This window comes from Martes martes, assembly GCF_963455335.1.
Source record: "Martes martes genome assembly, chromosome: 4".
NCBI classification, from domain to species: domain Eukaryota; kingdom Metazoa; phylum Chordata; class Mammalia; order Carnivora; family Mustelidae; genus Martes; species Martes martes.
The window spans coordinates 158,204,827-158,227,308 of record NC_137891.1 but is presented as its reverse complement, the minus strand read 5'-3'; the positions used below and the strand labels follow the sequence as shown (position 1 = coordinate 158,227,308).

Genomic DNA, 22,482 nt, shown 5'->3' with positions numbered 1-22,482 from the left:
CAAATCTGCTCATGTTCAAAGATATGAGCCAGTCAGTGTCTCAGGAATGGACTGCATTATTCTCATGAGAGGATGATGGCAACCCCAGCATGTGACAACTAGAAAGCTTCCATCATTTACCCGGTGCAGTTCCTTCCTAGCGACAGAGAACTCGGGAGGTGAAATGAGTCATCAGCGGTTACTTGGTGAGCACAGAATCAGACCAAAGGTGAGAGAGCTGGAAGATTATTTTGTCTAGGCCTTGGCGAGGTCGGGTCCAGCCTCTCTAAACAGAGTAGAGTACATCCTTTCCGCTAGATTCAGTGAACATTTATGGGACGCCCACTATGAACCCAGCGTTGGGAATACAGGGTTGAAGAAATTACAGCCCATCAGTTGTAGTAGGGGTGCAAGTTGACTGCTATTACAATACATCCCCTTCGGTGGGAGACTGTGTAGCTGTCGCTGACATGGTCCCTTTCCCCCAGGACAGGGCACGTAAACCCACCAGAGCCCCCCTTTTCCAGCTGAGGCTTTGTTCCATTTTGTCAAGACCTGCTTATCTCCTTTTTGGCCTTGGTAAATGATCTCTGTAGGTCTCCTAGTTTAAGATTCTGGGCCCTACAAATATGATGAAACTGTGTTCTTGTCTAATACGGTATCAAAACTTATCATGATTTCGTGATGTTTAAAGGCTACTCTGGGCTACCGGAAATAAATATTCGTGAAATGAGAAGTAATTCCATCAAAGTAAGTTTGATCCTTTCCCATTTTACAGGTGAGCTTCAATCCCCAGGATAATACTCAGGTCTGTGTCACCGGAAATGGGATGTTTAAGCTCCTCCGTTTTGCTGAGGGAACCCTGAAGCAAACCAATTTTCAGAGGGGAGAGTCCCAAAACTATCTAGCCCACGCCTGGGTGTCTGAGGACAAGATCATCGTTGGCACCGATACAGGCAGGCTCTTCCTCTTTGAATCTGGAGATCAACGCTGGGAGACAAGTATAATGGTCAAGGAGCCCTCCAGTGAAACCAAGAACCTGGGGAAGATCCAGGAATCCGAGAGGTAATGGTGCCCCTCTGGGCTGGTGCTCTTGTGAAAATATGCTCATCATCCTAATAGCCTTACACCAAAGATAGCTTTCTTTTAAAGTTACTCAGAACCCCCTCCCACCTTAAAATCAACTCTTTGCATCTTCCCTCTGCCTTTCTCATGTTCGTCTGTATTAGGCTGTTACGACCACAGCCTAGGTACAATTCTTTTTACTTTTATACCTACTCTCATTTTATAACAATTTCAGCATGGTTAGTCTTCAAAACCACAGATTTTCAAACAGACATTTTCTAGTGGCTATCTAATTTTCTGATTCAATTCAGTAACTGGCCACTAAGCCCTCGCAAGTATGCAAGGCACTTTGGTCTGTGCTAGGGACACGGGTGCTCAAGGACCTCACAATTTGAAAGGAGCCAGAAGACCCACAAAGAAGTACAGGGAAGTTGTTGGTAAATCTGACAAAAGCATATGGGGTAAAGCGGGGGCTCAGGTCAAGTTTACCTTTACTACAGCCAATAATAGTCATATCTCAAACATATTAGGATGTACCTTTGCATGTATTAGACACTGTGTTAAGCACTTTGTGACTTTGTGTATTCTCATTTGAGTCTTACCCTACGTAGTGCATACTATTATCATGCCCATTTTATAAAGGACAATGAGGCTCAAATAGAGCCTCAGAGATCACCCAAGATCGTAATACTGTCTGCCGGGCTCGGAGACTGAGCCCTCCAGCACATGACATATGATAAAGTCTTCTCCCCGTGTAACTTTCAGTCCACCACCCCTCTCACACAGGACCTCTCCTTTTTCTGTTGTGATTTTATTAAGAGCTTCCTAATAAGTCCCCCTGCCCTCCATTTTGCCATGTTCCTAATCCTGCTGTGGTCTGGTGCTCTAAGAATAAAGCCCAGACTCCTGAACCCGGCCCACATGTCTCCCTGCTGCTCTGACCCATCTTTACACCTGGAGCATGCATGCCTGCCTCTATCTACCACATATGTCTCATGCACTCTTACTTCTGGGCTTGGTCATGTGTAGTTACCCCTACCCCCATCCTCCAGACACATTCACACACTGACATACTCCTGTCTGTTCCTCAGATCAGCTGGGAGTTCTCAGTCTCTGCTCATCTCAGGTTGCGTGTATCTCTTCTGTAAATGACCTCAGAAAATCCTTGCTTCTTGCCGACTGGCTGCTCCCATCCCACCCAGCTGTTCCCTAATGGTCCTTAGCAGTTGTCCCCTAGACTCTACGCTTCTGAGGGCAGGAACTATGCCATCTTACTGGCCATTGTTTCACAGAGTTGTTAACACAGTATAATTCCAATAAATATTTGTTATGTGGAAGGAAGGAGGAGAGAAGAATGGGAAGGAGGGAAGGAGGAAGGAAATAGGAAGGGAGGGAGAAATGGAACCCTGGATTCAAATCTCAGCCCTCCCACTTAATAGTTGTGTATCCGAGAAAACTCTCTGAGCCACTTTTTCCTAAAAAGGAGGATAATAATGGATGGAACGACTGTAGTAATAATAGTGACCACACAGGCTGGGTGAGACTACCAAATAAATGGGTAACCTTCCAATCTTTGGAGTTTGTGTAGCCGTCTGAGGCCAAAGGGTAACATTTAGGCTATGGGACTCACAATGGGCGATTTCTCCCACACCCAAAGACAGCCCTTCCTTCTCATCCCTAGCTGAATTCGCCTCGTTGGAATTGTCTCTGCTTATATGCTATTTTCTTTTTCTAGCCTGATTGAATTTCCAACCATCAGCTCCCCGGTCCCTTCCTATGAACAGGTCATGTTGGCCAGGAGCCTCAGCCAGCTGACCATGCCCCAGGTGTTTGCCATTGCAGCCTATTCAAAGGGATTTGCCTGTTCTGCTGGTCCAGGCAGAGTTTTGCTGTTTGAGAAGATGGAGGAGAAGGATTTTTACCGGGAGAGCAGGGAAATCCGGGTAAGGAGGGGGGGAAGAGCAGAACTGGGGTTCTCTTTGGCACCTGTTCTCCTTGAGCAGAGCACTGACAGGGAGTTGGCTGGGAGGAAAGGGCTATAGTGCCGAGTGGAAATAGGGACTTGAGCCCTTAGTCCCCGTTGGTAGCTTTAGGATGGGGGGCACAGAGTGGGGTTTAAAATTGGGAGGATCTGGATTTGAATTCTGGAAGAGAACTTCGGCAAGTTATATTTTCTCTTTGAAGCTTAGTGTTCCAATAAAAATCGTATTATGATAGATACTGATATTTAACGTCTGGCACACAGGAAGCGTTCAGTAAATGTTTGTGATATAAGTGATACAAACCGCTATCGAGAGAGATCGTCTGTGCTTGGGGAAGATCCAGGAAGGCTCTGGGTGTCTGGTGGGAATCTCTGGGAAGGGGGTCCTCGAGGAAGGATAACAAGTGACGGGAGGGAACAGGTTGGGAATTGCAGGTGGGAGGAACAGGTGAGTCAGAGGCACCATGGACAGCGAGCAGGTGGCGTGTCTGGGAGATGCTCCGCTTCCCGGTAGAGAGGAACTGAAATCACTCAAAAGGAAAAGATGGGAGCTGAGGCTGGTGAAAGATCTCGAATGCCAGCTAAAGGAGTGTGTGTGATTCAGCAGAAGCATTACACTTAAGAAAACCCATCCGCCCGTGGTGTGTAGTAGGGGGCGGGGGCACTTGGAGGCACTGGATGTGCTGTGGCTACAGACACACCGAAGGAGCCAGCCTTGACTCTGACCTTATTGGCGGAGTGACTTGAGACGAGCTGCTGACTCCAGCAAAACCTCTGTTTCTTCCCTGAGAAAGTAGCCCATCCCTGGTGGTTACCAAAAGGAGGAAGCAACACCTGTGTAAATGATGTGACCAGTGCTTGGTGCTCCTCAGGTGATACCCATTACCACTGCCATGCCTCAGAATCGGTGAAGAGGCTGCGTTAGTCCAGCCAAGCAGTAGTGTGGTCTAGTCACAGCAGTGAATAGCAGAGAAAGTGGGAGGGAGAAGAGCCTTTGTGCAGGGTAAGCCTGTAGAACTTTCCCTGAGTGGAAGAGAGATAAGGAGCTCCCACAGATGAAGCCTCGGCTTGGAGACTAGATGCCTAGGAAAAGTTACCAGTAGTAGGAAAATGGGGGATATGAGCAAGGTGAGTGGGAACCAAGGGGAATTCCTAGGAGTCTGTGTTACCTACTTTCAAAGCAATCCATGCTTTTGTTTGCTTGTTCTATTCACGAATGTATATTGAGGGTTTACCACGAGCCAGGCTCTGAGCTCAGGGCTGGGGGCGAGAAGGAAGCAAGCACTCTAAGAGCCTGTCCAGAGAGCACAGTCAACAGGCAAACAGATATGAACTGATTGTCACATGGGGATCAACACTGTGAAGCAAATAAAGCCAGGAAAGGGTTCTGTTCTAGACAGAGTAGCTTGGGGAGGCCTTGCTGAGGAAGTTAACATTTTACCGTACCCCAGAATAAAGTAACTCATCGGTTGGCAATGTGGGTAGGACTTTGGGAACGAGATAAATATGTACACACAGATGCACATGCGCACACACACACACACACACACACACACACCACACGGAGTGCTTAGGTTGTGTCTGGCACAGAGCTGATGCTTTAAGTGCACTATTTTAAGAATTTATCATCGTGATTAATTTCACTACTGTTGATTTCATTAAAACCCTCATATTGGGTGAAATCACTGACAGATAAAATATAGAGATGGAGAAAAAGAGGACTGAGGACAAAACTTAGCATTTCCTAATTTGGAGTCTGAGACAGAAGGAAAACCCGGCAGAGGACCCTGGGAAGTAGTGGTCATTCACTCACTCATCTAACAGATGGCTACTGCGTACCTGCCATGGCCCAGGCTCCAGGCTTGATGCCCGAGCTGGATGTGTCAGTCATGGCTGCTTCCCCCAAGGACCTCACTGTCTCCGGAGGAGAACAGCGAGGCAGCACACACTCTTTCCCTGAGCACTGCTGTGCACTAGGTACTATGCCAGGCACTGGGACACAGACAAGGTCCTCGGTCTGTGGGTTCCCATTCTGCTTTACACAGTGTCATAAATGTGACAGCAGAGGACGGCTCCCTGGTGAGCACACTGAGGTGATGTTAGGGCCTACCCAGCCCAGGACAGGACAGGACAGGCTGTTTCTCCCTCCCAGAGCCCTCCCTGTCCTGGCAGAACAGGGGGCATTGACTATGGGAAGAAGGAATAGGGGGTACACAAGAACTCCAGACAGAGGGAGGGAAACAGGAGAGCCTGGTGTCCTGGCCCCTGGGGAGGCAGGTGCTGCTATCACTGCAGCAGGATCTAGAAAAGTCAAGAAGACAAGGACTGAGCAGGAGCCTCTGGCTCTGGTGAGAAGGAAATTTCTACGGTTGATGAGGACATCCAATCAATGATATAGTAGAAGGAAGTGAGAACTGAGTGGGAGGTGAGGACGTGGAGACAGTATGTGCAAGCCAGCCTTTCAAGAAGTTTGTTAGCAGACAAAAAGCAGTGGCAGGGGAAAAGGAGATCTAATGTTACAGTGTCTACTTGGCAACTCCCGGCCCTCTCAGGGACTGCTGGCTGGGCTGCTGTGTGACCCCTTGTCCTTTCTCTGCCCTGTCACCTGCCCCACATGGAAGAGGGGCCGTCACCTTCCCCTCTGCTGCCCTGAGATGCACAAAGTGTGCTTGATTAGGTGACACCTGCACTGGGCTTCCAACAGGTGGGCAAGAGTGGGATTTAAACAAACACTTGTTTTCAGAGGCGATCTCAAACTGAGATGTAGAGAGATCATTTTCATATGTGCTGCTGTCCCTTAGTCAGCCAGTCATCACGTAAGGGTGAATACAAACCCCACAGAAACCGAAGTGACCGAAGCCCGCCCTTCTCCACATCTGAGGAGGGTCCTGGGAAGCATGCTGGTCTGGGAGTCTGGGAGCTAAAAGTACCCGAGAGAACACTGGAAGTCCAAGGGCGCGCCGATTGACGATGTGGGAACATTACTAACAGTTGTCTTGCATCTTGGGCAGATTCCTCTGGACCCACAGAGCAATGAGCCCAGTCAGTCTGACAAGCAGGACATCCTCTGCCTGTGCTTCAGTCCCTCGGAGGAAACCCTGGTTGCCAGCACCAGCAAGAACCAACTCTACAGCATCACCATGTCCCTGACAGAGATCAGCAAGGTGAGTCCTCCCCAGCAACGCTTTCCTCCAGCCCAAAGACTCGTTACCATGTGGGCAGCTTTTAATCCAGATTTGCTGAGCCTGGCTCATTCAGCCTCTTCATAAGAGCAAAAGAAACTCTAATCTTAAGATTTCGCTGTAGACTCGCTCCACTCTTGGTGGGATTGTGATTGCTTGCAGCCTTCTTGGAGGACACATTGGAGTTGTCTGTCAGGTTTAAATTGTACATCTCTTTTAACCCTGCGGATGCACTTAAGAGAATTCAGTGTACTCCTATAGCTGCTCATGGACACAAAGATGTACATATATAAAGTTTATTTTTCCTTTTTTGGCTTTAAATAACAAAGAAAGCTAGCATAAAGACACTGCAGACATTGCAACAAAAAAGTACTGTTCAAGATCAAGAGAATCACTCTGAACTACCAAAAGGTTCACTTCACTGAGAAGATAATTTTAAAACTGTATGCACCTGATAGCATGCACTCAAAATATATAAAGCAAAATTTGACAGAACAACAAGGAAAATAGACCATCTACAATCAGAATAGGAGATTTTAACCTATCTTTCTCAGCAGTGGTGTTTTTTTCTTAAATAATAGTTTTATTGAGTATTTATTGTTATTTATTCACATGCTATACAATTCACGTATTTAAAGTGTACAATTCAGTGGTCTTGAGTGTATTTACAGTCATGCAGCCATTACCAGAGTCAATTTTAGAGCATTGTCATTGCTTCTGGTTCTTTTTTGCTTGTCCCTGTGGATTTGAAGTACCATCTGAAGTCACTTCCTTAGCCCAGTGCAGACTTGCTCCCTCCTACCTTCTTTTTGTTGTTATTGGCAAATATATTTCCATGCACCCAACAAAGCATAATATATGTATTTTTTTTATATAGTGGCTTTTCCACTAAAGTTAAAGAAGAGTGGGGATGAAATATGTGTTTATATTATCTTTTATAATGACATGCTACCTTTACTGGTGGTGTATTTTTCGATGGATTCAAACTACTCTCTGGAGTCACTTGTTTTCATCGTGAAGAATCTCCTTTAGTATTTCATATAAGGCAAGTCTGCAAGCAGTAAACTCTTTTAGTGCTTGTTGGGGATGTTTTTATTTCCCTTTCATTTTTAAGACATAGCTTTGCCCGATATAGAATTCTTGATAGACAGTTTTTCCTTTGAGTACTTTGAATGTGTTATTCTACTCCCTTTTTGGCTTCTATTATTTTTGCTAGGAAATCTGCCGTTATCTTGTTGGAGTTCCCTTGTAACTGATCAATCATTTTGATCTTGGTGCTTTCAAGGTTTTGGTTTTTTTTTTTCTTCAGTTTTTGATATTTTTACTATCATATGTCTGTGGATCTCTTTGTGTTTAACTTTCTTGGAGTTCATTCAGCTTCCTGGATGTGTACATTAATATTTTTCAGTAAGTTTGGGAAGTTTTCAGCCATTATTTATTCAAATATTTTTCTGCTCCTTTCTCTTTCTCCTCCCCTCTGGTATTCCCATTGTACATATGTTGGTATGTTTAATGGTGTTCCACATTGACCTGCAGTTCAGTTCATTTTTCTTCATTCTTTTTTCTGTTTTTCAGATTGTGTAATCTTTATTGATCTGTCTTTAACTTCGCTAGTTCTTTCTTCTGCCAGTTCAGATCTCTTTTGAGTCCCTGTAGTAGATTTTTCACTCCTGTTAATTGTATTTTTCACCTCCAGAATTTTTTTCTTTCTTTTCTTTCTTTCTTTCTTTTTTTTTTTTTTTTTTTGAGAGAGAGAAAGAGAGCATATACACAAGCGGGGGAGGGGGTGGTGTGGGCAAAGGGAGAGGGAGAGAATCTTAAGGAGACTCCATGCCCCATGTGGAGCCTGATGTAGGGCTCAATCTCACAACCCTGAGATCATAACCTAAACTGAAATCAAGAGTCAAAAGCTTGACTGACTTGAGCCACCAAGGCGCACCCATGAATTTCTATTTTTTTATTAGTTTTATTTTATTTTTTTAATTAGCATATAACGTATTATTTGCCCCAGGGGTACAGGTCTGTGAATTGTCAGGCTTACACACTTCACAGCACTCACCATAGCACATACCCTCCCCAATGTCCATAACCCAACCACCCTCTCCATACCCCTCCTCCCCCCAGCAACCCTCAGTTTGTTTTGTGAGATTAAGAGTCTCTTATGGTTTGTCTTCCTCCTGATCCCATCTTATTTCATTTTTTCCTTCCTACCCCCAAACCCCCCACTTTGCTTCTTAAATTCCTCATATCAGGGAGATCATATGACAATTGTCTTTCTCTGATTGACTTATTTCACTCAGCATAATACCCTCTAGTTCCATCCACATTGTTGCAAATGGCAAGATTTCATTTCTTTTGACGGCTGCATAGTATTCCATTGTATATATATACCACATCTTCTTTATCCATTCATCTGTTGATGGACATCTAGGTTCTTTCCATAGTTTAGCTATTGTGGACATTGCTGCTATAAACAATGAATTTCTATTTTTAAAATAATTTTTATCCCTTTCTTATATTCCCTATTTGATGTGACATTGTTATCAGAAGTTTCTTTACTTCTTTAATTATGGTTTTCTTTAGTTCTCGGATCTCTAATGGCCACTGTGAAATCTTCGTACTTCGAATCCAATACCTGGTCACTCTCACAAGCAATTTCTGGTGCCTATGTGTACAAAAATGCAAATTAAAACAAGTCTGAGATCTTCCTTTTTTTTTTTTTTAGTGACACTTTTCCTTGCTTTAATATTTTTTTTTCTTTTTCTGCTTTTGAAATGAACTTTCAATTACAAAATACCAAACTACACTCAAAAATGCCAGCTATTGGCTTAGTATGGAGAGGCTCACAGCTAAGGACAGATAGCAGTGGCAGGTGGCAGGAGGTGGGAAGTGATTGAAGCAGTGGTTAGAAATGTTCACAGGAAGCCAAAACTATCCTGTGCCCTAAAGTCAGCACAAGTTAGAGTCTCCACTGCCTTGGTGGGTGGCCTCAGTGTGTTTGGGTTCAGATTCTACATGGCAATACAGTTCCTTCCAGTTAAGAGTTCTTGGCTTGCACCAGTCACAGGGTGGCCAGATGGCACCAGACCAATCTAGTCTATTAACTTTTCAGAATGTTGTTATAGATGTACCAAGAGACTTCAGGAGCTCTACGCTTCAGTGACAGCATGTAACTTGGGTTTCCTGGCTAGATACGTAGCTCAAGCAAAATCCAAATGCCATCAGTGAGCTTCAGGGATTAGTACAGCATGTTCTGCCCTTCCACATTCTTCTTGGCAGTAGTATATACGTTGTTGTTTTGAGTTTGCTGGAAAGTGTCGACTTTTAAATAACATTCCTTAATCTAAAACTGAGCTTTGTTTTCATTGGGAACATCCTTCCATGTTGCAAGGAAGACCTGGCACTTCATTTGCCATCTTCTACAGAAAGCACATTGAGTGGGATGAGGCAGCTGAAGTAGCATCATGGTGATATACTACCCCCCTGATCCCCCAGACAGCAAAGTGACAAGTGGAAGGGCCAACTTTTTCAGTAGCATATTCTAGTCATCAGAGTCCTTGGGTAATAACTCTAGAAACTTCATTAGCTGAAAGCACCAATACTGAGTTGGCAGGAGATAGCCAGGGAGTTATGTGCTCACAGATGCTCTAAACTCCTGTCATCGTTAGGGTTGTTATTAGATAGTCCAAGATGAAAATCTGGCCCTATTCAGTGCACTCATTTGGGGATGTCAGCAGCTTATTGACGTTCTGTGGGTTCAGATCGAGCAGGTTGCTATTTAGGTGAGATTCACTGATTTCAGATAATGCTACCAACCACTGGATTTGAATCTGCTATGAGATCCCACAGAGAATCCAGAAATCCCTGATCTACCACCATCTGAGCATTGATATCATAGACTTTTGCCACACAAAATTGCTGATGCTGTTTTCCAGCATAGGGATCATCCTTCAAGCACGTGCAAAGGGGCTCACAAAGATCTTGTGTAATCTTGTCTACCCAGATGCACCCCATGGTCCTGACTGCCAAGGCCAGAATTAGAGGATAGGGATTTTCACAGTCCTACACAAAGCTGTTGACAGCCATGATGGCCATGTCTGGCTGACTCTTGGAGTAGTTCATCAAATAGAGATACTCGAGCTTCTTTAATTCCAGACTGGTTTGCATACAGTTCACTACATATGGAAAGAGAGAGCTGACATCCTCCCCCACAGTCATGGCAACAATCACTTTCTTCACAGCCTCCCTCTCTTTTCTTTTTTTTTCCTTATTGAGTTCAGCCTGCAATTCAAAGATTTCTCCTTTTTTACTGATTGTAAAATGCTTGGACTCAGTTATGGTTTGGGATTTTTTTTTAATTTAAATTTAAGTTCAGTTAACATAGAGTGTATTATTAGTTTCAGAGGTGATTTTTCAGTGATTCTTCAGTCTTAGATAATACCCAGTGCTCATTACATCACATGCCCTCCTTAATGCCCATCACCTCAACTCCCTCCCCTCCAGCAACGCTCAGTTTGTTTCCTATGATTAAGTCTCTTGTGGTTTGTCTCCCTCTCTGATTTCATCTTGTTTTATTTTTCCTCCCCTTCCCCTATGATCCTCTGTTTTGTTTCTTAAATTCTGCATATGAGTGAGATCCTGTGGTAATTGTCTTTCTCTGATTGACTTATTTCACCTAGCCTGGTTTAGGTTTTAATGTGAGCCAGAGGCAAGGGCAGGGGTGGCCACAGCAGCCAGAGAGCATGGCCTGAGTGGTGGGGTAATGGTTTCCTGCACGTCACAACTGAGAGGCTTCTTTGTAAGAATTATTTTTAATACATTACCAAAAATTAGAAAGTCAGATGTCACCAGAGACTTCTGAGAACAAGGGAGAATGGGGATCCTAATGTGATGGTGATGGGGATGTAAACGGGCACAGGTATTCCAGAGAGCAGTCTGGTAGTTCTCGGTCAAATAGAGAATGCATACATCTTGTTACCCAGTGGTCTGGCCCTAGATGCATACCAGGAGCTACATCATGCCGGTCTGCTAAACAACATGCCCAAAGGCCTTCACCTTGATGTTCAGAGGAATGGAGACTTGAAGACAACCCAGATGTCCATTCCTAGGAGTGATAGAAAAGTGAAGTAGCTGGATGCATTCTACAGAATACCAAACCTAAGTTAGAAGCGATGATTATGCATATGACAACACAGATGGTTGAGAGAAAAAGGTAAAACTACAGAATGCAATCTGAAGTGCATGCCGTTTATAGAAATATCCAAGGACAGAAATGAAACACATTGATTGGTGCCTTTGAGAGGGAGGAATAAGAGCAAAAATTAAGGAACAGAGAAATGAAATAAACATAAAATAAAAAATGGCCATACCTGAATTGACTATGACAGTCTACAGCTCTGCCCCTGGGATATAAAGTAAAGAGAATCAAGATACCAATCAAAGAAATAGGAAGCAAGGTCATCAGATGAGCTTTGGGAATGAGGGAAGAGGAAGAGCGTTTGAAGGGCCTAGAAAGAGAATAAAGGGCATGAAATTGGTATCTCTTGTAGATTCAGAAAGTGAACTTACTGAGAAACCTGTTAGAGCTGCTGGGTCTGTTGGAGGGTTGCAGTCTTGAATTCTAAGTGAAACCAGTAAGCCTGCTTGCCTGATTCTCTATCATTGTAAGGCTTCTCAGGCAAAGGTGCAGGAAAAAAAAAAAAGAAAGAAAGAAAGAAAGAACTACTGCTGTTCTTAAGATAAAAGAGACTTGAGTGTGTTTAAAAGCTGGTAGGAATGTACCAGTAAAGACAGGGAGGTTGAAGATATTGGAGAAAACAGGGGTAAGACATGGAAAAGATGGGAATAATTGTGCCCGCTCATCGACCCCAGCACAGCACCTTTTCCTCCGAGGTGGTAGGGAAGGCCGAGTGGAGAGAGGTAAGCTGATAAGTGGGAAAGGGCCAGGATTTGGCGGAACCCCCATCCCAGGCTTTGTCTTGCTTGCGAATGGCCTAAAATAGGGGCGCCTGATTGAACTCCCCAGCCATCACTCCTCCTTCAGGTGTCCCAGCGATAAAGCCCCTGGTTACAGAACATGTGGGGCCTACACAGCCAGTGTAATAGAATACATTTTCCTGTCAAATATTCACCCAGCTCCCACTGCTGCCGGTGGCAGAACAGCACCATTTCTCTGGAGAAGAATTTGGCCGTACCTATCAAGGTCTTTAGAATTTCAAATGACATCCTCCCCCCCCCCCCAAGTTCTATTTCTAGAAAAGTATCCGTTGTGTCAGTCCCAGCCTGCTGATAGTGATGCTATTGGCTAGGAATGCCTGAGGCACTTGCCCAGGCCCATAGTACTCCTAGCAAACCCCCAGTCGTTTCTTCCACTAGGGGCAGTGATGTGGCTGGACCAGACCCTTTGTTTCTCACTAAGATCGCAGGAGGCACTTTAGCAAAAAGACCTCAGGGAACTTTGGGGAACGTGATTTATTACTCACAGGCTCTGGAGGGTACAGAGCACACACGAGGGCCACACGGTGAGGTCATGGAGAGAGAGAAAAAGAGAGAGGGCACGGGACTTTGCCTATATGAGGCAGTAAGGGTGGGATGTCTAGGATTATACGTGTTCGCTCTTTATGGGCTAATTTAAGGCTTAAGGGCAGGATTGAGGGCACAGTAAGGGAGAAGTGGGATCAATCAAGCAGTCAGTGTCTAAGTTATCCAGGGCATTCTGAAAAAGGGACCTCCATGGGTAGGGGTGCTCTACTTCCTTACCTGGTGGTTTTGCCAGCAACTGGTAATAAGTCTATTCAAGGTGGAGGTGTTTGGAAATGGATGCCTACATATTCAAAAGCTTAGTGTTGGACACTCACACCGCAGGATCTAAGGAAGTAATCACAGAGGTACACAGACATACGTGCAAGCATGTTTAGTCTAGTGTTACTCCTAAATAACAAAATAATGGAATCCACTGAAGTGTTCCCACAGTAGAGGAATGGTATACCCATATTAAATTCTGGCATATATATAGAATAAAATATTGTATCGCCATTAAGATAATGTTTTAAAATAAGATGCATGATGCCAAAGCGGTCTTCCTACAGCCTGATTCCTGGGCAGCCAGGCTAACTGATGTTCCTGGTAGTACTGAGAGCTGACGTGCACAGCCAGCCTCTTGCTCACTCTGCCAGATCTCACTCTGTGATTTCTCCAGGGGGAGCCCGCTCACTTCGAGTATCTGATGTACCCCTTGCACTCGGCATCCATCACTGGTCTAGCCACATGCATCCGCAAACCCCTCATTGCCACCTGTTCTCTGGATCGATCCGTTCGCATCTGGAATTACGAATCAAAGTAAGGATGAAAGGCTTTGCTATTGTAGTGTGCAAGATTTCAGTTGTTAAATTTGTTCATGTGAATTATTTTAATTAGAAAGTTTTAAAATGTAATTACTTAGAAGCTTTCAGTTGGAAAAGAATTTTTTTTTTAAGATTTTGTTCATTTAGGGGCGCCTGGGTGGCTCAGTGGGTTAAAGCCTCTGCCTTCAGCTCAGGTCATGATCCCAGAGTCCTGGGATCGAGCCCCACATGGGGCTCTCTGCTCCGCGGGGAACCTGCTTCCCTTCCTCTCTCTCTGCCTGCCTCTCTGCCTACTTGTGATCTCTCTCTATCAAACAAATAAATAAAATCTAAAAAAAAAAAAAGATTTTATTCATTTATTTGAGTGAGAGAGCACATGCAGGGAGGAGGGACAGAGGAGGAGGGAGAAGCAGGCTCCACACCGAGCAGGGAGGCCGATGCAGGACCTGATCCCAGGGCCCTGGAATCATGATCTGAGCCGAAAGCAGCTGCTTACCTGACTGAACCACATGGGCACCCTGGAAAAGATGTTTTTTTTAGCAAGTCAGGCAACATACCTGCTTCTCTTCTCTTTTTGTTTGTGCTTGACCTAGAAGATTGCTTTGTGTTCATTAAGTACTTACCACATGCCAGATACCATGCTGGACACTAGGGACATAAAGATAATGCGCCAGTATCTCACCTTCTTGTATAACCTCCTGTGTTCTTCCAGTTTTCCCATCCCTCACTCCCATTCGATGTATTTTTCGCCACATAGAGCTCTCAGGACCACTCATCCCATCTCTTTCTCCTTATTCCTGCCCCCAATCACCCTTAACTTCCTAGTGACTTTACCCTCCTGGCATAGCTTCCCTGAGACTCTCCAACCTAGTTTGGCCCCACACTGGAATATATTTGGTCTTTGCGTATAGCTGCTGGGCTGCTGGAAAGAAACTGTGTGATCCCTCTCATCTGGGGATTCTAAATGGAGCTGTGCCCTCAGCATCACTAAACAGCTCGTTGGTCATGTCCCCTAATTTCCATACTCATTGCTGGGGATACTCTTCAAAGAACCAAAATCTAGAAAAAAGAGGAGCCAATCATTTTAAGCAATAAAGTATCTCAAATGCTATGATAAAAGTATTTGCTAGATACAGTGGAGGGCTCAAGGGCATTAGCGGGCTGGACTTCTAATTTGGTAGTTGATCTTTCTCACAGCACACTGGAGCTATTTAAGGAATACCAAGAAGAGGCATATACAATCAGCCTTCACCCGTCTGGACACTTCATTGTAGTAGGGTTTGCTGACAAACTACGCCTTATGAATCTACTCATTGATGATATACGTCCCTTCAAAGAATATTCTGTCAGAGGATGCAGAGAGGTAAGATGCTGGAGATAAAGGTCCAGTTTTGTAGAAAAGCGGTGTTGAAATATCAAGAACTCTTGTTCTTCGAGTATCATCAGATACTCGAAGTGAGCGGACTCCCCCTGGAGAAACACGCTCTTGTGAGGTGAGACCAAAGCCTATCTTAGCGAACTTCGGTGGCTTTAAAAGAAGAAAAAGGAAGAAATCTAGTTCTTCTCTCACCCCACTTCTTGAGTGGATGGGCTCCATCTCATTTTTCTCATGCTTATCAAGATATTTCATGGAACCCCAAACCTTGTGAGATCCCAGGTGTGATTAATCCTCTCTGTGATTGCAGAAGAACACAAAAACATCAAAAAGCAAAGTTATCTCAGACTCAGAGTCCCAGCTGGAAAGGTGAGGTTGGAGACTGAGAGGGGCCAGGGAATATGCACGTTAACCTGGAGAGGCAGGAAGCAGCCCATCACACTTGCCCCTGAGATGACTGCAGAAACCAGATAGTGACTGAGGGAATTGCTTCCCCACTCTGAAACTTCTAGAGACGGATTGGGTGCTGTGTGCTACGATCCAAGCAGCTTCACGGACAGTGCACATGGCAGCGGCAGCAATCTTGGCCAGTATGAGCTACGGCAATAGCGAAGATGTCAGCCCGTCCTCAGTCCTAGCTGTGCCTTCCACAAATGTTTTAGCCAGAACTCTTCAGGAAAAGGAGCTCTTAGCTGTAACCTCCGGACTGCTCATTTCTTTCTTTCATTCTTGATGTCTTGCTTTATCTCTTCGTAGTGTTCCTTTAGCAATGGGGGTCACCTGTTCGCTGCAGTCAATGGAAATGTGATTCACATTTTTACCACCACAAGCCTGGAGAACGTCTCAAACCTGAAAGGACACACAGGGAAGGTGAGTGAGTGAGCAGTGTTCAGGGAAATGAGGGGCACAGAGTCAAGCATTGTACTCACTGAGTGAACAAAAGAGAAATGAGCACTTTCTTCCTGGACTTCACTGTTTACGTGGGGGAAGGAGACAATAAAACAAAAGCACAGGCTAATTACTAATTACAATAAATGCAGTGAAAGAAAAACATGGGATGTTATGAGAGTAAATAATGAAAGAGTTGGCATAATTTAGTTGGGGGTGTTTACAAAGGCTGGGTCCTAAGTGAGTAGGAAGGAATTAACCAGGCACAGCTGGTGATCATCATTGCAGATAGGAATCCAAAGACCCTGGGATGAGAGATTGCATGGCTGTCAGAGGAACTGAAAAGTCTGTGGGGCTGGTATGTACACATCAGGATGAAACTCAGGAATGAGCCAAGATTGGTGAGGTTAGCAGGGCCCCAAGTACATGGAACTTTCCAGGCCTTTTAAGGATAAAAATGATAAAAAGGGTTTGTCCTCCTTGTTCCTTTAAACCATTGTAGACATTCAGGGCAGGGAATAATATGACCAGATTTGCATTTTAGATTACTTTGGCTGCAGAGAGAAGAATATATTGAAAAGGACAGGGTGGAAATGGTAAAGAGAATGTTGTAGATATCTACACTGTTTTGGACCACGATGGAGGTGGCACAGATAGGGAGAAGTAGGTGGATTCAAAAGATATTTAGGAAACAAAACCAATAGTTTTTAGACAGAGTGGAGGTGGGGTATGAAGAGAAGGGAGGGACCAAAAGTTGAAAGGCTAAGAAGAAGTCAGTGAAAGAATTTGGAAAGGAAAAGCACTTAAGAAAGGCATTGTATGCAGAAGGACCTGTTAAAGATGATGGAATGGGAGTATAAAATAGGATAGTGGTTTGGGATATACACGGCTGGAACACTGAGCACATTCCAGAAGTGGTAGAAGGAGCTGGAAAGGTTGGCTGCATCATAGTCTGTGTACTATGCCAAGAAATTGGACTGTAGGCGATGAGAAGCTACTGAAAGGGTTTAAGAAAGAGTGTAGTGGGATAAGAAAGGTACTTCTCCAGGGGCACCTGGGCGGCTCAGTTGCCTTCAGCTCAGGTCGTGATGCCTGGGTCCTGGAATGCAGCCCCGCATCAGGCTCCCTGCTCAGCGGGGAGCCTGCTTCTCCTTCTCCCTCTGCCACTTTCTCTCTCACTATCTCAAATAAGTAAGTAAAATCTTAGAAAGAAAGAAAGAAGCAAAGGAACAAAGAAAGAAATGAACTTCTCCAAACAGTATTGAGGATGGATTAGAGGGGAGGGAAGTTGGAGGGATGGAGACCAGCTAAGAAGTGAGGGTAGAAGATGAGTCAGGAAGTAACCGTGGCTTTTGTAGTAGAGACAGAGAGAAACATGATATTCAGTTCTATTTTGTACGTGTTATGTTGATGTGTCCAAGAAGTATGACACATGAGAGTGGAGATCGGGAAAGAAGGCTGGAAATGAAGATTCAGGGGATTAGGGGGTAGTGGAAGTCAGAGGCATGAATTACATCACCGAGGGCCTGTGTGGAATCTGAGAAGAATCTTGGATAGGAGACAGTTGACCAACATTTAAGGAACTGGTTAAGTAAAGAAAGCCTGTGAAGGAAGGCACGGAAGAACTGGGAATCAAGGAATTGTATCACAGAAGCTAAGGAACTCATTCCCAAAAGGATATAGAAGTCGGGGGCATTTAAGGTCAGAGAGGGGCTCTGGGGGGCTCAGTTGGTTAAACATCTGACTCTTGGTTTTGGCTTAGGTCATGATCTCATGGGTCGTGAGATCAAGCCCCATGTTGGGCTCCATGCTCAGAGGGGAGTTTGCTTGAGATTCTCTCCCTCTGCCACTTTCTCCGCTTGCGCACATGCACACGTGTGCTCTTTCTTTCTCAAAAAAAAAAGAAAGAAATCTTTAAAAATTTTTAAAAATAAAGGTTAGAGAGAAATCCTGTAAACTGACCATTGAATTTAGCAAGTCACAGGTGCATCGGTGCAGGTGCTATGAAAACACAAGTATTATTGAGTTACTGAGCTTCCTCAGTTTCAACAGGGTGATTGGTCTTCAAGCGGCTATGGAGATGCAGATGAAATCACACCAGGTAATTCTGATGCTCTTTCTAGAACTATGTGCTCCTCCATGGGAGGCCCTCCCTCACCAGTCCAAGAAAGCAGCCATTTGTTTCACAACTTTGCAAATATTTATAACACTGGTGTCTAACCAGGGATATATGTTGGACTTATATCTGCAATATAAAAAAAAATACAGATGGAAGATGCAATAAAGCCATACTTAAGGGAAAATTTATAACCTTGAATGTATATATTAGAAATATAAAAAAAAGATTAAAAATCAGTGATATAATCATCCACTTCAAGAAATTAGGAAAGGAACAGCAAGTAAATTCAAAGAATATAAAAGGAAAGAAATAATAAGGCTAAGAGCCAAAGTTAATGAAATAAAAAACAAACACAATAGAAGATCATCAAACCCAAAACCTGCTTTGGATTTTTTTTTTTTTTTAAGTAATCTCTACCCTCAATATGGGGCTTGAACTCACAACCCTGAGATCAAGAGTTGCATGCTCTACCAACTGAGCCAGCCAGGTGCAACCAAAACTTAGTATTTGGAAAATGCAAAATGGACAAGCCCTTGACATGACTGATCAAGGGACGAAAAAAAGAGGAAAGGTAAATAACCAATATGAGAAATGAAAAGGGGATATCACTACAAATCCTATGTATAATAAAAAAGATCAAAAGAGGATATTATGAACAACTTTATGTAAATTGAATATATAGATGAAACCAACAAGTTCTAAAAAAAGCTGAGTCTGTAGAGAATTTATAAGGAAAACTAGGCCCAGAGCATATCATTAGAGAATTATATCAACTTGTAAGGAAAAGAATGACACTAACCTTTTTTTATTTTAAAGATTTTATTTATTTATTTGACAGACAGAGATCACAAGTAGGCAGAGAGACAGGCAGAGAGAGAGGGGAGGAAGCAGGCTCCCTGCGGAGCAGAGAGCCCGATGCAGGGCTTGATCCCAGGACTCTGGGATCATGACCTGAGCCAAAGGCAGAGGCTTTAACCCACTGAGCCACTCAGGCGCCCCACTAATCTTTTTTTCTTAACTTTATTTCATTTTTTCAGTGTTCTAAGATTCATTGTTTATGCATCACACCCAGTGCTCCATGCAATAAGTTCCCTCCTTAATACCCACCAGCTTCACCTAACGCCCCATCTCCCTCCCCTCCAAAACCCTCAGTTTGTTTCTCAGAGTCCACAGTGTCTCATGGTTTGTCTCCCGCTCTGATTTCCCCCAACTCCCTTTCCTCTCCTTCTCCCAATGTCCTCCATGTTATTCCTTATACTCCACAAATAAGTGAAACCATATGATAATTGACTCTCTCTTTTTGACTTATTTCACTCAGCATAATCTCCTCCGGTCCCGTCCATGTTGGTACAAAAGTTGGGTATTCATCCTTTCTGATGGCAGAGTAATATTCCACTGTATATATGGACCATATCTTTTTTATCCATTTGTCTGTTAAAGGGCATCTTGGCTCTTTCCATAGTTGGCAACTGTGGCCATTGCTGCTATGAACATTGGGCCCTTCTTTTCACTACATTTGTATCTTTGGGGTAAATACCCAGTAGTGCAATTGCAGGGTCATAGGGTGGCTCTGTTCTTAATTTCTTTTTTTTTTTTTTTTAAGATTTTGTTTATTTATTTGACACAGAGAGATCACAAGTAGGCAGAGAGGCAGGCAGAGAGAGAGGGGAAGCAGGCTCCCTGCCAAGCCGAGAGCCCAATGCGGGGCTTGATTCCAGGACCCTGAGATCATGACCTGAGCTGAAGGCAGAGGCTTAACCCGCTGAGCCACCCAGGTGCCCCTGTTCTTAATTTCTCAAGGAATCTCCACACTGTTTTCCAAAGTGGCTGCACCAAATTGCATTCCCACCAACAGTGGGAACAACACTTGTTGTTTACTGTCTTGTTAATTTTGGCCATTCTAACTGGTGTAAGATGGTATCTCGGTATGGTTTTGATTTGAATCTCCCTGATGGCTAATGATATATGAACATTTTTTCCATGTGTCTGTTAGCCATTTGTATGTCTTCTTTAGAGAAGTATCTGTTCATGAAAAATGACACTAATCTTGAAGAAACTCTTATCAAGAACAGAAAAAAGAGCAAATACTTCCCAATATTGTTTTATGAGGCCCACATAATCACAATACCAAAACCTGCCAAAGACATCACAAGAAAGGGAAATGATCAGCCAGTCTTTTTCATGAACATAAAAACATCCTAAACAAAATATTATCAAGCCAATCCATCAACATATAAAAAGGATAATACAGAATGACCAAGTTGGATTTATTCCAGCAATACAAGGTTGTTTTACAATTTGAAATCAATTAATATACTATACCACATTAACATAAACATGATTTTTCATCCTTATTATCTCCATAAATCCAGATACAATAAAATTGATAACATTTAATATCCATTTATGATTTTAAAAAACAGCACTTAAAAACTAAAAAATAATAGAACGTCTCATTTTACTTATTAAAAATCTTATACAAGGGGCACCTGGGTGGCTCAGTCAGTTAAACGTCTGCCTTTGGTTCAGGTCATGATTCCAGGGTCCTGAGATCAAGCCCTGCATTGGACTCCCTGCTCAGCAGGAACCCTGCTTTTTCCTCTCCCTCGGCTGCTCCCCCTGCTTGTGTGCACTCTCTCTCTCTTTCTCTCTCTGTCAAATAAATAAATAAAATCTTTTTTAAAATCCTTAAAAGTCTTATGCAAGATATTTAAGAAAACCTACAACAAACAGCCCAATTGATCATGAAATTATGAAAGCATTCCTTCTGAGATAGAGAACAAAACACGATGCCTTCTGTTAGCCTTGTACTGAGTCCTAACCAATGCAATAAGGCAAGAAAAGGAAATATGTGTTAGTCCATGAGGCTGCTATAACAAAATAGCACAGACTGGGTAGCTCATAAACAACAGAAATTTTCTCTCACAGTTTGGAGGGTGGGAAGTCCAAAATCCAGGTGCCAGCATGGGTAGGTGAGGGCTCTCTTCCTGGCTGTAGATTTCTCATGTCCTCACAGGGTGGAAGGGGTGACCTAGCCCTTTGGGGCCTCTTTCATAAGTGCACTAATCCCATTCATGAGAGCTCTACCCTCAATGATCTAATCACCTCACAAAGGTCCCACACCTCTTAATACCTTTGCCTTCAGGGGTTAGGATTTCAAGATATGAACCATGGGGGAGGTGGGATGGGAGGTAAGAGACACAAATATTCAGGCCATAGCAAAATAAAAGGCGTAAAGGTTGGAAAGAAATAAATAAATCATCACAGATGACATGATTGAGTATGTAGGAACCTCAAAGAACTTTCAGATAAACTATTAAAATTAGTGAATCTAGGAATACTGTTGGAAATCATGTCACTATATTTTTTCAAGTGTATTTTTACATAATAGTAACAAACAGAATGCAATTTCAAAGGTGGAGAGGGAGCTGAAGAAGTGGTCAAGGATGTACCTGACAGGGTAGGAGTCCTGGAAATACCAAAGGAAGTGGCCAGTGGGTCAGGATGTAGGTTACTTAGGAGGAGATTGAGAAAATAAGCAAACATACTGAAGATAATGGGGGGCAGGTCTCTCACTACTGGAGAAGGGAGTTACAAATATGACAACAGGGAAAGCCTAGAAAGATGTGTCTTTTTTTAGTGACCTGGCTGAACTAACCCTGAGAAGTCTTTCTTTCCCCTGCAGTGTGCGGTCTTGATGTCTCTGCTCAGATTTTTTTCTTCTTTTATCATTCCTTCTGGCTACCTAGGGACTGCCCCTGGGTTGGCCTGAGCCTCTTATGAGTCGCAGACTGGGCTTAGCCTCCTGAGCCAGTTAGCCTTTTACCCTTTACTGTTGGATTTGTGTGGCCAGGAGGCTGCTGTCACAGTACACGGAGTTCACATTTTTGGTTCCTTGTTCAGCCAGAGACTGACTGGTATTCTGGAGGTTCTCTTTGTGATTGTACCCAAGAGAGTGCAGCCTTAGACATGCATACAGTCTTCCAGGCTTCCAGGAATAAGTGTGATTTTTATCTCTAAGCCTGGTTTCCTGGGAGATGCCCGTGGACCAGAGGAGATTATTATTCAGTTAGCGTTAGGTCAGATGTTATGTTTAAACCCCTTGTGCCAGTGAGGCTTCTGCCCTGTGTTAACGTGTCCCCATGCAGCTTAGAAGATGCTTTCCGGGTTTCCCCACATCCTGCTCTGACAGCTTTTGAGCTGGTGTGGCTTAGCCCATGCACACAGCCCTCCTGACCCCCAGAGTTGTCTCTGATTGCAGAAGGGCTCTTCCTGTCCATCTCTTTCCCGTGTTCTATAAAATAATTCTTATGCTCTGCTATTTTGCTTATATCATGGACTGACCAGCCTTCTCTTAATTGCTCTCCACCAATATCTCCATGATTTTAGACAATGCCCAGAGGGTGGACTTCTTTCTGCTGTGTTCCAAATAAAGTCAGTTTTGTGCTTGCTGAAGGGCATGCACCAGGAAAGGACATGCTACCTCAGTCTAGTGGAACACGTGAGGCATGCATCCTCCTTTCCCAAAGGAGGTGTGTGTGTGTCTGTGT

The 22,482-nt window shown here is 43.8% G+C and overlaps 1 protein-coding gene across 1 annotated transcript in view; it reads left to right on the top strand.

The window, feature by feature from the left end:
- The window catches only part of CFAP57 (cilia and flagella associated protein 57), a gene marked incomplete at both ends in the record, with an annotated part of 70,882 nt that overhangs the window by 5,977 nt on the left and 42,423 nt on the right, over positions 1–22,482 (top strand). The window contains 6 exons of the mRNA XM_080800498.1: positions 758–1,044; positions 2,780–2,987; positions 6,037–6,189; positions 13,406–13,545; positions 14,748–14,913; positions 15,682–15,795. Coding sequence (XP_080656624.1) covers positions 758–1,044; positions 2,780–2,987; positions 6,037–6,189; positions 13,406–13,545; positions 14,748–14,913; positions 15,682–15,795 — 1,068 coding nt within the window. The remainder of the gene's footprint in view (positions 1–757; positions 1,045–2,779; positions 2,988–6,036; positions 6,190–13,405; positions 13,546–14,747; positions 14,914–15,681; positions 15,796–22,482) is intronic.